This window comes from Chlorocebus sabaeus, chromosome 1 (assembly GCF_047675955.1).
Source record: "Chlorocebus sabaeus isolate Y175 chromosome 1, mChlSab1.0.hap1, whole genome shotgun sequence".
Classification (NCBI taxonomy): domain Eukaryota; kingdom Metazoa; phylum Chordata; class Mammalia; order Primates; family Cercopithecidae; genus Chlorocebus; species Chlorocebus sabaeus.
In genome coordinates, this window is record NC_132904.1 from 28415309 (window position 1) to 28430910 (window position 15602).

Consider the following 15602-nt stretch of genomic DNA (forward strand, 5'->3'; position numbering starts at 1 on the left):
AACTACTTTAAAGTTCATATGAAACGAAAAAGAGCCCGCATTGCCGGGACAATCCTACGCCAGAAGAACAAAGCTGGAGGTATCATGCTACCTGACTTCAAACTATACTACAAGGCTACAGTAACCAAAGCAGTATCGTACTGGTACCAAAACAGAGATATAGACCAATAGAACAGAACAGAGCCTTCAGAAATAATGCCACACATCTACAACCATCTGATGTTTGACAAACCTGACAAAAACAAGAAATGGGGAAAGGATTCCCTATTTAATAAATGGTGCTGGCAAAACTGGCTAGTCATATGTAGAAAGCTGAAACTGGATCCCTTCCTTACACTTTATACAAAAATTAATTCAAGATGGATTAGACTTAAATGTTAGACCTAAAACCATAAAAACCCTAGAAGAAAACCTACACAATACCATTCAAGACATAGGCATGGGCAAGGACTTCATGACTAAAACACCAAAAGCAATGGCAACAAAAGCCAAAATAGACAAATGAGGTCTAATTAAACTAAAGAGCTTCTGCACAGCAAAAGAAACTACCATCAGAGTGCACAGGCAACCTATAGAATGGGAGAAAATTTTTACAATCTATCCATCTGACAAAGGGCTAATATCCAGAAACTACAAAGAACTTAAACAAATTTACAAGAAAAAAACAAACAACCCCATCAAAAAGTGGGTGAAGGATATGAACAGACACTTCTCAAAAGAAGACATTTATGCAACCAACAGACACATGAAAAAATGCTTATCATCACTGGCCATCAGAGAAATGCAAATCAAAACCACAATGAGATACCATCTCATACCAGTTAGAATGGTGATCATTAAAAATCAGGAAACAACAGGTGCTGGAGAGGATGTGGAGAAACAGGAACACTTTTACACTGTTGGTGGGACTGTAAACTAGTTCGATCATTGTGGAAGACAGTGTGGCAATTCCTCAAGGATCTAGAAGTAGAAATACTATTTGACCCTGCCATCCCATTACTGAGTATATACCCAAAGGATTATAAATCATGCTGCTATAAAGACACATGCACACGTATGTTTACTGCAGCACTATTCACAATAGCAAAGACTGGGAACCAACCCAAATGTCCATCAATGATAGACTGAATTAAGAAAATGTGGCATATATACACCATGGAATACTATGCAGCCATAAAAAAGGATGAGTTCATGTCCTTTGTAGGCACATGGATGAAGCCGAAAACCATCATTCTGAGCAAACTATCACAAGGACAGAAAACCAAACACCACATGTTCTCACTCATAGGTGAGAACTGAACAATGAGAACACTTGGAGACAGGGTGGGGAATGTCACATACTGGGGCCTGTCGGGGGGTGGAGGGAGGTGGGAGGGATAGCATTAGGAGATATACCTAATGTAAATGACGAGTTAATGGGTGCAGCACATCAACATGGCACATGTATACATATGTAACAAACCTGCACGCTGTGCACATGTACCCTAGAACTTAAAGTATAATAATAATAAATAAATAAATAAATAAGCACAGGAGGCGCCAGGTACTGATTCAACATGCCCCTTTGTCGACTTACAAATCCAGGCCTTTTCTGTATAACCCTCTTCTAGTAAGGTTGCCGGATAAAACACAGGATGCCCAGTTAAATTTGAAGAGTTTTTCAGTATAAATATGTCCCAAATATTGCGTTATTTGCTTATATATGCAATTCAAATATAACTCAACATCCTGTTTGTTTGTTTGTTTGTTTGTTTAGAGACAGGATTTTGCTCTGTCTCCCATGTTGAAGTGCAGTGGTGCAATCTCGGCTCACTGCAGCTTTGATCTTCTGGGCTCAAGTGATCCTCCTACTTCAGCCTCCCTAGTACCTGAGACTACAGACACATGCCACCATGCCTGGCTAAATTTTGTTAATAGAGATGGGTTTTCATCATGTTGCTCAGCCTAGTCTCAAACTCCTGGGCTCAAGTGATCTACCAGCCTCAGCCTCCCAAAGTGCTGTGCCTGGCCATCATCCTGTATTTTTCTATGCTTAATCTGGCAACCTTATCCCCATGTCTATCTTCCTGAGAGAAGACTCACTGATGGCTGATGGGTGACTACTGCAAGGAAGGGGAAGGTTTCTGCAGGCTACAGGACAGAGGCTTCTATCTGTACTATCTTACTGGAAATGTTATGGGGTGGGTCTAACATGGAAAATGGAATTATAAGCCTAACCTCCCAGGTTTTAGATATTTGACATATGTTTTCAGCAATTCAAAATTCCTTTAAAACACTGTTCAGACCAAACAGTCCACGTGGGCCTTGACCTCTGGCATAAGGTCGTTCTACCTATTGCTTAATGGCTGTGTTCCTCTGCATACGACACCCACGCTTCAGCAATACCTAATTACATACGAAGCCTCAACCCCAGTGGGAGGAGAGAAGAGTGAGCACACTGCAGCTGAAGTGAGAGAGACATGTATTTTGGAGAGGAACATCTACAGGTCAACCTTCCTTAGGGGTGGCATCGACCTGGCAGTGATCATCGTGGTATTAGCTCTACAGAGACAAGGGGGCAAGGATATCAACACAAATGGTAGAAGGAGTGAAGGCCACAGAATAAGAATACTAGAGGTGTCATTCATATTTTACTCTCAATTCCTCGTTTTGCCGGAGATACAATGGAGCTATGCTCACAGAAGATAAATGACTCTGCCCAAACTCACACTCTTGAATCTAAGTCTACAGATTCCTAGTCCAGCGTTCTTCCTACTAAATCACGTAGGATCCCTTACAGAGGAACACGGAATGTTACTCCTTTTTCATGATTTGAAAGCAACAGCAAACTTGCTTTAAAATTGAGCTTCAAAAAAAAAAAAAAAAAAGGGAGAGAAGAAAGAAAGAGGCAGGGGAGAAAGAAAGAAAAGAAACAAGAAATCTCCCTTCCCCCCAACTTCTCTACTTTTGAAAACTAAGAAAAACAAACCACTCCAAGAATATAAAGACATACTCAAAACCAAGAGGGTAACAAGAGCCTAAAAATTGCTAGTTAGGCAGGCACTCTTCTTCACTTGAAGTTAGGTACTAAATATAGAACCCGAGAGCCCTTAAAAGATCTCTGAACTCCTTAACCAATGCAAGTACCCAATCTCCAAGTTTTCTCCCATTTACCAGGAGCCCCCAGGCCGCAAAGGCCAGGAGAGAAGACAGACTGCTGAGGATGGCAGGAAGTGTTCCCCAGTGAGACTAACCTGAACTGGATAAAATATTGCCTGCAGGGTAGGGAGAGTCTCAGTGAAGAAGTGGTCCCAGACTTCAGCCAGAACCTCAATGCGATTTTCACCTACAAGAGGGCGAGAAGATGGGAAGGGAGGAAGAAAGAAAAGAATTTGTCATTATTTGTAGAAGAGGCCAGAAGACAGTTCCACATAAAATGTCAAGTTGCACATGCTAAAAAAACTTGCAGCCAGGAGCTATTAAAGCCCAGAGAGCAGAGGTGTGGTACTGCAGGATATTCATTCCAGGCTAAGACCAACAGAAATTCTCAGGGCAGAAATATATTCCATCTCACAAGGATGCATGCATTGATCTTAGCTCACTGGTCTTACTAGTAAGTAATCTAAACTTACCAGTCTTCACTAGTAAGACTCTGAATGGGAGACGCAGCATTAGGTGTGGGGAGGGAAGAGAGCGCACTACTTACATTTGATCTACAAGGTGTTACTATAGTAAATGTAGGACTGGGTGGGAAAATCCAACGGAAAATATGCAAATATGCCTTTCCATCCTCCAATCCAGAAAAGGGAGCTGACATCTTAAAATCACACAGTAGCTATTATCACATGAATGGTTACAACATTATCCAGCACAATGCTAGTTTACTTACCTATAAGATATCTCATGACTAAACTCTAATACCCCCAACTTTACAGCCTCAGAGAGGCCAACTAACTGCCCCCAAGTCACACAGCTCAAAGGCAGAGCTGTGATTCCAGAACTCAAGCTCTTGGCCAGGCTAATCCGGGAAGATCATGTGCACAGCTATATACTGTTTTGTTTTCTCACTCATTAAGACACTGGGTTTATTCTGAGTTTCAGCTGTCAATGGAGAGAGGCAGAAAGAGGATCTGTAAACTGTTTTCTCCACCCACTTCTTTACAGTAACTGGGAGGGCAGCATTCTCTGAAAAGGCACTCTGCAAAACACAGCACCTGACTTCTGATGCTGTCCCTACTTACTCCTAGGATCAGGAAGTCTAAGCTACAGCCAAGTGTCCCTGCTACCCCAGACTGGAGCACACAGGTCACCCAATACCATCGGAAGGCTGTGTGAGGAACTCTGCACCTCCAGGAAAGACGGGCCCTGGCAGAGAAGGGCCTGCATAGCAGTTGCTGTTTAATGACCTAGATATCAGAGCTGATATTGGTCACTGCCTCAGCTCATCCCAGGCAGAGAAACTGGGTCAGCCAAGATTAGACACTGAGAGACACGTTTGGCAAGACACTGCCAGTTCCACTGAATAAATCTTGAAAGATTCATTTGGCACCGTCTATTAATTTAATGGGCAATAAAAGCAGTGGCTGGGGAGAGAGAATAGAACAAGGGCATGACTAGTAGCCAGCAGGTCCAAAGATGTGTGCAGATTTTGAAAGGTCAGGGTGAAATTCACAGGGGGGAAAATGCAAATCCAGGGCACCCTCAACTTTCCTGTGCAAACCACTGATCACACTTTATTGGAACGGTTTATTCACTTCTTCTCTGTCTTGTCACTGGAATGGGAGTGGGAAAGGGGCGCTGTCTGTCTTGCTCATCACTATATTACTAGTGCTAAGGATGGTGCAGCCTCTTCAATAAATCAATCTTTTAAAAGCTTTGCTTGAATGGATGGAAAGTGCCAAGTGTATAGATTTTTGCAGATACTGGGACTGGTGAGTGGAAGGAGGTTACCATTTAACCCAAATATGGGACAGTGTAGAACAGGACTTAATAGTTAGCATGAACATTTTCCTTTGCTCCTAGGATAAAGAAAACCTGAATGATATGATCTACACAGCCCAGGAGAATCCGTCTCCTCCTTCTGGGTCTTGATCCTCTTCTGTATTCCTGTTGGCCTTTGGGCTCTAATGATCTCTCTTGCAGTCACCCTTCTCTCTCATGCCACAGGGCCTTTGCATGTGCTGGCCCTTCTGCCTTGACTGCTCTTTCTCTCCCTTCTTTACCTAACCTACTTCTGTTGATCTTTCTAGTTGCAGCTTGAACATCATTTCTAGGAGAAAGTCTCTCCCCATTGGTGAAACCACTCTGCTACAGACTGTATTCTTAGTACTTGTCCTGGGTACAGTTTTATACTTGGTGATGATTTGATTCATGTGTGAGCTCCATGAGGGCCTGTAATGCTGTGATGGTTTCTCTGACTCCTGACTCCCCAGCACCTAGCAATGTGCTGGCTCATAGTAGATAATCAAATAAACATTTCATTGAAGCAGTCAGTATCCTCTTTCAAACGTAGGCTATGCTGTTTCACTGCAGGGAGGAGGAGGGGGAAGTCTAAAAGGACCATCTCACATACTGAGTCATCCGGGTTCCTAGAACCAAGGTGAACTCCAGCACCTGGATAATGTACCCCACATGGTAAAAGGTGACTCCAGCTTCTCTGTTGATGTCCCTTATCTTAAGCCTTCTACAACCAAGACAAGCAGAGGCCCTCTTGATCTGAAGGAAGAGAAGAAGAGAGAACCTTGCGGGTCAGCACTGGTGCCTACTTACTCCCCCTTTCAGTGCCAAGACAGGATGCTCGTTGACACACAAGGTAATTCTGCAACCTAGCAACAGTAAGATGCCTCCCAAGAACCCAGGTCTAATTGCTGGCTGCAAACTTCAGAGAGTAATGGAGGTTTTGGAAAGTGTTCAGAGAAGAACATCAGACAGACACAGACACAGCAACAGGGCAGCCCTGGGGGAGAAAGAGTTAAAGAACACAGGTGCCTTCCCTTCCAGAAACAGCCCATAAGTCAAGGACTTAGCTCCCTGCAAAAATGAAGGGGGTTGGATGGATGGTTCTAGATGACTGTCCTATACATCTGCTAATGTAACACAGCAGTTTAGGTCACCAGAAGTATATAGGTAAGTGTCAGAAACTTCCTAAGACTCAAGGTCACTAAGGCTCCAGAAAATATGAACTTAACATGGCATCTTCTGCCCACAAAAGAGCAACAGGTGGGTATGAACAGCCACCTGTCTTTTCTGCGGCAGTAAAGAAAGGGTGTGTATATATAGACATGTAAGTATCTAAGCAGAGATGTCAACGAAGAGGAGTTTGTTCAGTGACTGGACATATCATATTAATTGTTTTCAAACTTTGTTTTATAGCAAGAGAATCCTTTTATTCAAACAGATTTTTCTTGGAGTTCTAATACATAAAATTAAACAGTAGAGATGCCTGGTTGAAGATGGCAGAGTCCCTTAAAGGCTCCCCACATGCCCATTCACTGTACAGAAAAGGCCCCAACACCCAGAACTCCGGGACTAGAAGAGACTCAGAGAGAATACCCCAGGCCTGGTGCTCTCAGGCCATGCCAGGGCAGGGGCATAGAATGTGGGATGAACTTTGTTCATCCTGTCTAGCCCCATTTCTGAGTTTTCACTCTGAGTGTATCTATGATGAGGGTTATTCGGGTGAGAGATATTCAACTTCTCCTTTTAAGGGCACTTGAACCTCTGGTTTTATTCAGTATCTTTTTCATAGAGCTGTTTTTCCACATTTCCAGGAGCTTGTAATAACTCCCCAGATAACATACATACAATTTATGTGACTAGGGACAATGTTTCTTTCCCCTTCCTTTACCAGGCAGTTGTCTTCCACATTTTTGTACTAGTCTGACTCCAAAATGCAAAAGAGGGCCAGGCACAGTGGCTCATGCCTATAATCCCAGAACTTTGGGAGTCCAAGGCGGTGGATCATTTGAGGTCAGTTGAGACCAGCCTGGCCAACAAGGTGAAACCCCTACTAAAAATACAAAAATTAGCCAGGCGTGGTGGCAGGTGCCTGTAATCTCAGCTACTCAAGAGGCGGAGGCATGAGAATCGCTTGAACCTGGGAGGTAGAGGTTGCAGTGAGTCGAGATCGTGCCACGGCTCTCCAGCCTGGGCCACAGAAGTGAGATTCTGTCTCAAAAATAAATAAATAAATAAAATGCAAAAGACCCACTAAATTCTTAAGCAAGTCACCTAAGAATAAGCCCCTTCCTTTGACACGTGAGAAGATAAAGCAAATGTAGCATGCACATACAATGGAATATTAGCCTTAAAATAAGAAGGGAATCCTGTCACATGCTACAACGTGAATTTGCGGACCTTATGCTGAATGAAACTAAGCCAGTCACAAAAGGACAAATACCGTATGATTCCAATTATAAGATGCCTAGAGTAGTCAAAGCACGGAAACAAAAAATAGGATGGTGGCTGTCGGGGGCTGAGGAAAGGGGGCAAAATGTTGGGAGTTGTTCAATGGACATGGAGTTTCCGTTTTGCAAGATAAAGTTCTAGAGATCTGTTACACAACAATGTGAATATAATTAACACTACTGAACTGTAAAGTACTGCAATTATAAAGAGGGTATATTTTATATTGTGTGGGGTTTTGTTTAACTACAATTTAAAATTTTTTTCTAAAGGCCTTGGGTTACTGGGTATTTATATGTTTGAAAAAAAAATAATGCATTGATGTATTCAAGGGAAGAATGGCTACAGGTTCAGCCAACTCTCAAATGTGCAAAGGTTAATTTCTAACCTCTATTCTTCCCAAGGCTTGGTAAGCAATTACTGTATGCTGGACTTCAGAACTTTCCAGCGTCAGTTTCTCCTTTTCCTTCCTACTTTGTCTTTCTAGGAGCCCCTTTCCTGGACACACTAGTGTCTCTCCCAGGGAATGGGGAGAAACAAAAGGATGATGACATGACACCTAATAAGTCTGGGCCTGGAAGTAAGTTTGATCTATGGGACATTAGGCTGGAGCACAAAAAAAAGAAAGGGTCCAGTATGTACACCTGCTGTGTGCCAGGTATGGTGTTACGCCACTCATGTGCCTTATGTTCCCTACAACCCCTCACCCCAATTTATCACTTCAAAAATGATAAAAGCTGAGACTTGGAGAAACTAGTAACTAACCAAAAGTTACCCAAAAAGTAGGTGGCAAGCTAAGATCAAGTCCCACTTTGGTGGGAGCTAAAAGTAGCCCTTGGTAGAGTCATGGGGTTGACCAATTCTTACCTTTGGAACCTGTTTCCATCTCCATTCAGTTCCTTTCTCTCCTGTCAGTTGGACTTTAAAATCTAAGATCAGGAAATTTCCCTTCATTTATCAAATCATACCCTATTGAGTGAGTACCTGCTTAGCCTAATGTCCCCCAAATGGACAGGACTCCTCTATGACTCCCCAGAAATATTACAAAGGTCTGTAGGAAATAGCTCGGGGCAGACCAGAGGAAATAGCATGGAGGATTCACAGAGTAACTTATTCCTTCAAGAGAGACCCCTAGCCTGCATCCCATTAAACAAACAAACAAAAAACAAACAAACAAACAAACAAAAAAGGAGACCTGAACAAGGTCTCCAAAGAAACCACCACCCCATCCCACTACATTTTTCTGAAACACAGTTCTGACTTGCAATGCTGTGAGCAGCTGACTCAAATGAAAGTGCTGCCGCCTAGGTAGGAAGGAAATGGACAGGGTGAATCACTCGCTTGGAGTCTGTCACTTCTGGACAGAAGCATCTCAGCTGTTCAGACATCAAAGGCTGAGTCACAGAGGCCCCAGTCTATCAGGGCTGTCTTGTACTTGCCTTCACACAGCTTGATCTTCTCCTCCACAAAGAACAGTCCTTTTGCAAGAAGCTGGTTCTGCCAAAAGAGAACAAAGAACATAAGAATCTGGGCAACTCTAGAGCGTGAGTGATGAACCCTCTTCCACTTCCAGTGGGCAAGGGCACAGAGTTCTAGGCACTTGTGTTCTAGCCATGCCTCCGAGTTTAAGAAGCCTTTTTCCTCTTGGAAGGCCAAGGCTTCAGGAGAAGACAGTAAGACTTCCCATAGCAAAAGAGTGAGTGAGATAAGAGGCAACCCCAACCGCCACCTTCATCCCTCAGACCAGGAAAAAGGCATGACACAAGCTTGGATGAATTCGCTATTGGTGACACCCAGTGTCCTAGAGGCCCGTAGTAATCTAAACTCACAAAAGGGAGCACTGAGGCAATGGGAAACTATGCAGAAATAACATATTTAAAAAACATAAATTTAGGGCTTCTCACACTAGCATGAAAGAGACTGCGTGCAAAATCTTAAGCAGCAGTGAAAATGCATCTGTCGATGAATGTGCACATGGGAAATTGTGGAAAGAGAAAAGTAAAGTCTTCTTGCAACTGCAACTAACAATTGTTGAGTGTCCTGTCTACATCATAAGCTTTATATCCTTCATCTCATTTAATTCAGTCCTATCGAGTGGGTGCTACTGTCCTCACTTTACTGATGGTCAGTGAAGAGACTTGCTCAAGGGACACAGACCTGGTCTACTTGAGTCTGTAAGCCATGTTCTTTCCGCTCCACTTCACTGCCTTCCAGCAAGTCTTCCCACCCAGACCCCATTCTTCCCTTGAAAGGCTACTGCTGGCCCCCTAAGACATGGAGCAGCCTCTCTGCAAGTCACAGAAGCTCAGAGATCAATGACGGGCTGGTGTCTTTACACTCATGTTACATTGTTAGATGAACAAGGCCTATGATTATGGGAGAGGCAGCTGCAAAGGTGATAATGTGTCTTACCAAAGGACCTAATGCATTCTTTAGCCTTCTCCTTTATAAAACCCTAGACCCTATTGCAATGATAAAAGAAGCATATGGAGCAGAGTGGAAAGAACTTGGGTATCAGTTCAAGTTCCAGTCAGCTACATTCTAGCTGTGCGATTTTGCATTTAATTTCCCTGAGTCCCAAGCTCTTCCTCTTGTTAAATAGCATACTAGCAATACCATAACATTCTTCATTATAATCATTATAAACACACTAATCATTATAAACATGATTAATCACTATAAACACATACACACAGTATTTTATGTCCTTAGTAATCAGCATCGGTGGTAGCAATAGTAATAACCGCTATCTCAGCCCAACTCCACAAAAGGAGTGGGAGGCCGAGAGTCAGCAGTGAATGGGCCTTTATAAAATGTACTAATAGAACATTTTATCAAAGGTACTATCCCATTTCTGTGATGGATACACATTAAGCAAATTCACACTCCTATTAGGATTTACAAAATACGACCTAATTAGAGAAAGTAACTGGTTACCATGTAGTTCTTTTTTTTGAGACGGAGTCTTGATCTGTCACCCAGGCTGAAATGCAGTGGTGGGATCTTGGCTCACTACAACCTCTGCCTCCCAGGTTCACACAATTCTCCCACCTCATCCTCCCATGTAGATGGGATTACAGGCACCAGCCACCATGCCCAGCTAATTTTTGTACTTTTTTAGTAGAGACAGGGTTTCACCATTTTGGCCGGGCTGGTCTCAAACTTCTGACCTCAAGTGATCTGCCCACCTCTGCCTCCCAAAGTGCTGGGATTACAGGCGTGAGCCACCACATCCAGCCACCATGTAGTTTCAAGATGGCAGCTAGAACACCAAATCAAAATTACAGTGACACCATATAGGAATACACCAACTTTGTTAAAGAAAAAAAAAAAGAAAGCAATTCCTTCACAAAGAACTGTGAAACACACAGGCAATAAAGACAAAGCCCTAACCTGTTCTTTAGCTTCCAACCGAGCTCATGAATCCCAGCTGGGTCATGGCAAGACTTTCTGGGTCAGAAAGCAAGAAAATACCCCAGCACCAAATTGACATCTTGTGACAGCTGAGCTGGACATGAGTGGTCTGTGGAGGTATGTTCAGATGGCAACCACTCCACTGAATACTTCTGAGCACAAATCTCAATTGTGCCCTGCAGTCTCCGCCTGGCTGGTCCCTTACACCTAGTCCAGGTGAGGTTCTCAGAACGTCCCCTTAGCATTCTGTGCATGGGCTCCTGAATGCCATTCTTCTCAGCACCTCTAGTGTCAACACTGATGTCCCAGGCTTCTATTAAAACAACTTTCTTAACCCTCCCTAATTTCACATTTCTGAAATCCACCTATAGAGGTAATAGAGATCGCCTCTGTGATGCAATTTTCATCATGTTGTTCTATCACGATAATTATCTACATGGGACAAGGATGGGGGAACTGAGGCATGGACAGAAATAAAAACCTAGTCCAGGTGATAGCGTGAGTTAACAGAAATTAATTCAAACCATTCATCTGTTAGAATTTTAGGTCCTTAGGAGTGAGGGCATGTCTTATTTTAGTTACTATCCTTGGTTCCTGGTATAGTACCTAGAACATAGTAGGTACCCAATAAATATTTACTGAATATATATACTGACTATTTTAGTGATAAAAAATCATTTTTTATTTTTAAGAAGTCAAGATAAAAGACAGAATATTTTTAAGAAGAATAAGTGCTATAGGGTCCCTAAGTTTGTTGCCATTTTCTTCATTTGAATTAGAAAATCATTTGAAAATTACATTGTCCATATCTTATGGAATAAACCTCAAAACATGGCCTGGATTTTCCTGTCTTCTCCTTTAAGGTCTTCTCCCTTCAAGGAGCCATTAGGAAAAAAAATCTTTTTTATATATTTTCAAGGAAAAGTAATTATTCTTATATTATGGAGAAATGATAAAGAAAATACTCCTTTAAAACTTCTCACAATACACAGCATGGAAATATAGAAATTCTATAGCTTAGACCAAAATAAGAGAAACACAAACTTGAGGTTAGAAGGAGTCTTAAGAATCATATAGACATTCTCTCCTCTCCCCAGTCCTATGGTCAAAATCAATTGGTCACACACATTTTGATGATGTTTAGTGGATCCATTTCCATTTTCCAGGAGGCTAAAGTACCTTTCAAAGGTATCTTGAAAATCCTTATATAACTCCCTGCTCCCAGGAGTCTGCAGATTTTGCTCTTACCTTATAGTTGTATAAACTGAGGCTAGAAGTAGGGTCTCCCTCTCCACAATTCCAAGAAAAGACATGAGAGTGAGGCTCAGTCTCTCTACTGCTCATGTTTTATTCAGCACACACTATCAGAGTAAGGATCTTTTGAGTTAGCCAAGCCCCAGGCCCCTCTTCACTGGGGAACCACTGCCATCCACCCAGTGGAGGTGTGCCCATTCATTTATGCTCCAACATCCAAGCCACAGCTGCATCTTCCAGCTTTGCTAATGGGTCTCAAACTGAACCCCAAACCTCCTCTCTAGAGAATTTGAGCCCCAAAGGGTCTTGCATTCTTAAGGCCCTTGTACTCTGACGGCCTCCATTTGCGGTTGGGTGCTCTGCAGCTGCCATCTTTGATTCTTAGTATTTTTATCTTTGAATTTGTGTTTATAAGTGAACATGCACTGGCATCTAAAGCCTCAGCTCACTCATGGTCCTGCCTCCTCACCACCTCCCCAGGAGGGATTTTCAGGCACCTACACATCACCCCTGGTGCCTGGGCTCCATCACCAGTGTCACCCTACTCCCAAGGTGCTGACAGAGTCATGTTGGTGGAGGCCTCTGCACCGGTACAGGGAGAGTCAGGACTGGGCATGCGCCCTGCAATGTCTTGGGGAGAGGCATAGTGCCAGCCATCCTGCACTCCCTGGACTGGCAGTGCTGCAGTGCAATTGCTGCTGACTCAAAGGGGACCTCTCACCCACCCTCCATCTAGGTACCAAGAGTGCCCAGTGCAGACTGTGGGATCCCTGGGGACCCCTGCCCACTATGAGCTGCAGTGGCAGGCCCATGGGAAGGGGATATTGGCATCCCTACCCCAGTCTGGTTAGTAGAGTTATTTTAGAAGAAGCCAGGGACACCACTGTTGACATTAGAGGTGGTGAGAAGAATGGCATTCAGGAGTCCTTGCACAGAATGCTGAGTACCCACATGTTCCTTCTGGACTGGCTTCTGCAAATTATGAAGCTCACCCTGTCACTTCACCTAAAGATATGCCAACTTAACACCTGTGGGGCTTAAGCCTGCTCAAATGGGTTGAAGGCAGGGTGAAACCCAGCCTTGGCTCAGGCAGCCATCTTGCATTGTGTGTTCTTCCTAAGTGTCCAGTCTTCCTGGACCTCACCTCACAGTATTCCCATCCCCTGATGAATGCCTGACTCCAGAAGTTTCTGAGTGTTTGCTGGCTGCTGAGCTGTAGTGATGGGAGTTGTATGGTAACAGAGCTGGAGAAGGCCCAAGTTTCTCTTGTCCCACTCCTTGCCTGATGGCACCAACCCCACCACCTCCCCAGGCGGAAGACTAAGCCAAAAACGGTTACTAAATAGTAACCACCCAGGAAGCAACTTGGGACTTGGAACTGGGCCCATTGTTACTTAATGCATCCTCTCCCTACCCAATACATGAACTTGGACACAGTCAAGTCGCACTCTAATGAAGTGGCAGAGGACATGGAAGTGAAAAAGAAAAACAGCTGACATATCTATTTTTCCTAAGACATAGAAAAATGGGCTGCAAACAGAAAAATGAGGCTTAGCTAGGAAAAATGTAAACAAGATGTTTGGGGAAAGGCATCTAAAACCACCAGTCTTCAATGGACAGGAAAGACCCGGCTCCTCCCGGGTCATCGCAGAGAGTGAGTTGGAGGAGTGGGCAGAACAGAGCAGAGGGTGGCCGTGGGTGGTGTGGGGCTACCAACGATGCATGCCTCCTGCCAAGCAGGCACCTTCCCAATCTGGTGGGAGGGACCCAGATGAGATGGGTCACCAGGGAGAACCCCATCTTCCCAGCAGGAAGAACTTTCCATGGAGACCAGGAAGCAGGAATTCTGTAAATGCTAAGGCTGCTAGCTACCGTCCCTTTTAATGTTTTAGGGGTGATGATAATGGCAGTAAGAATGCCAGTGGAGTCAGTTACTGTTTTTTACTCAGTATCAAGACACTGTCTTACAGTCTTTTGCTGCCTTCTCACATTTTACTTTCACCACAACCTATCCACTTTTTACAAATAAAGAATCTGAGGCTCGAAGAAGCAACTAGCAAATGGGAGACCAGACTTTGCACCAAGGTTGGTCTGCATCCAAAGCCCAAATCTTTCCCCTATTATATTCTTCTGGTTTACTTAGCAATAGTAATAAAAATACTGATACAAATACTTATCACTTGTTGACTGCTCACTATGTAACCAGACACTTTTTATACGTCACCTCACTTAGCAACCACATCAACCATATGAAGTAGGTCCCATGATTCCACCTGGATTACTATTAAGAGAACTGATGATCAGAGAGGTTAAGTAGCAAGGCTGAGGGCACACAGCTAGTCAGTGTTCTAACAAGGATTAGAACCCAGATCTACTGGTAGAAGGGTTGGTGCTTTTAGACATCATGCTTTCCTGCTTTAGAGAGGTTTCTTATGTCCTTGCCCAGAGAAGAAAGCAGATGGGATCCATTACAGATTCAGATACTGGGGCAGTTGGCTTGGCAATCTCAGGCCACGTAGCTGGGTTCTGCCACAGGGCCTCCACCCAGCTGGGCCTTTCTCTCGACTATACACATTCAACATCTAGCAAGGAGAGTGCCTGGCACTCGAGTGGATTCCATTCCCAAATGAGATATTCTTTCCTACCCCAGAGGGAAAGCAGCTGTGTTGCTCTGCCTTCCCAGAACCTGTGTTAACCAGTTTCAATCCAGACATTTGCTTCCGGAGATATCAATGTCTTAGAAGGTTCCCGTTGTTGGCATAAACCCAGGGCTGGAAATCATAGGCCACTTCCAGTTTTTTTCTCTATGACTTTGAAAGGCCAGCCATCACCTCTAATGATGTGTACATCTCCTGTGAACCTGGATGCCTTCCTAGATAAACAACAAAGCCTTACAAACACAACTTACTCCCAGGCCCAGAGAATTCCTAATAAGCCAATGTTGGTGTGTGTGAGTGTGATGACACTCACGAGAAGTCTCCAAATGGAGATTGAAGAAGTGGAAACTCGGTGCTAATACTAATTCTTCATTTAGCACCGTTTCAGCCATAATTCAAGGGTGAATTGGGGCTTTCAAAAGGTTATGTTTATGAGGAAGAAGGAAGACAGTCCATGTCTGATTTGCTGAACACTCAAAAAAAAAAAACAACAACAAGTAAAGTAAACCTGGAACTACTCCTGCCTGGGTTTTTGGGATTTTTTTCCTGCAGATTCCTTGAGGGCATTTAAATATAATCCAAGCGATTTTTCTGCTGTGGCCAGATGACCTGGGCTGGGTCTTCGTGCCACCATTTACTAGCTGTATGTATTTGTATCTTAGACAAATAACCCCCATCTCTGAGCCTCAGTGGCAGCATCTGTAAAAGGGGGATACATAATAACAGAACCATCCTCATCAGTCATCAGGAGGAATAAATGAGTTAGCCCAGGAGAAATGTTGAAAGCATTGCCAGACTTGAGCATGCCTCACAATCACGCAGGACTCATCAAAACGCAGATTGTGGCTGGGTGCGGTGGCTCACACCTGTAATCCCAGCACTTCGGGAGGCCGA

The 15602-nt window shown here is 43.7% G+C and overlaps 1 protein-coding gene across 2 annotated transcripts in view; it reads right to left on the bottom strand.

Moving 5' to 3' along the window:
• The window catches only part of PRR5L (proline rich 5 like), a 93851-nt gene that overhangs the window by 31147 nt on the left and 47102 nt on the right, over nucleotides 1-15602 (bottom strand). For both annotated transcript variants that reach the window (XM_037999513.2, XM_037999514.2), the window contains exons 5-6: nucleotides 8823-8880; nucleotides 3234-3325 (exon numbers count right to left, since the gene is read on the bottom strand). In XM_037999513.2, the coding sequence (XP_037855441.1) occupies nucleotides 3234-3325; nucleotides 8823-8880 (150 nt within the window). The remainder of the gene's footprint in view (nucleotides 1-3233; nucleotides 3326-8822; nucleotides 8881-15602) is intronic.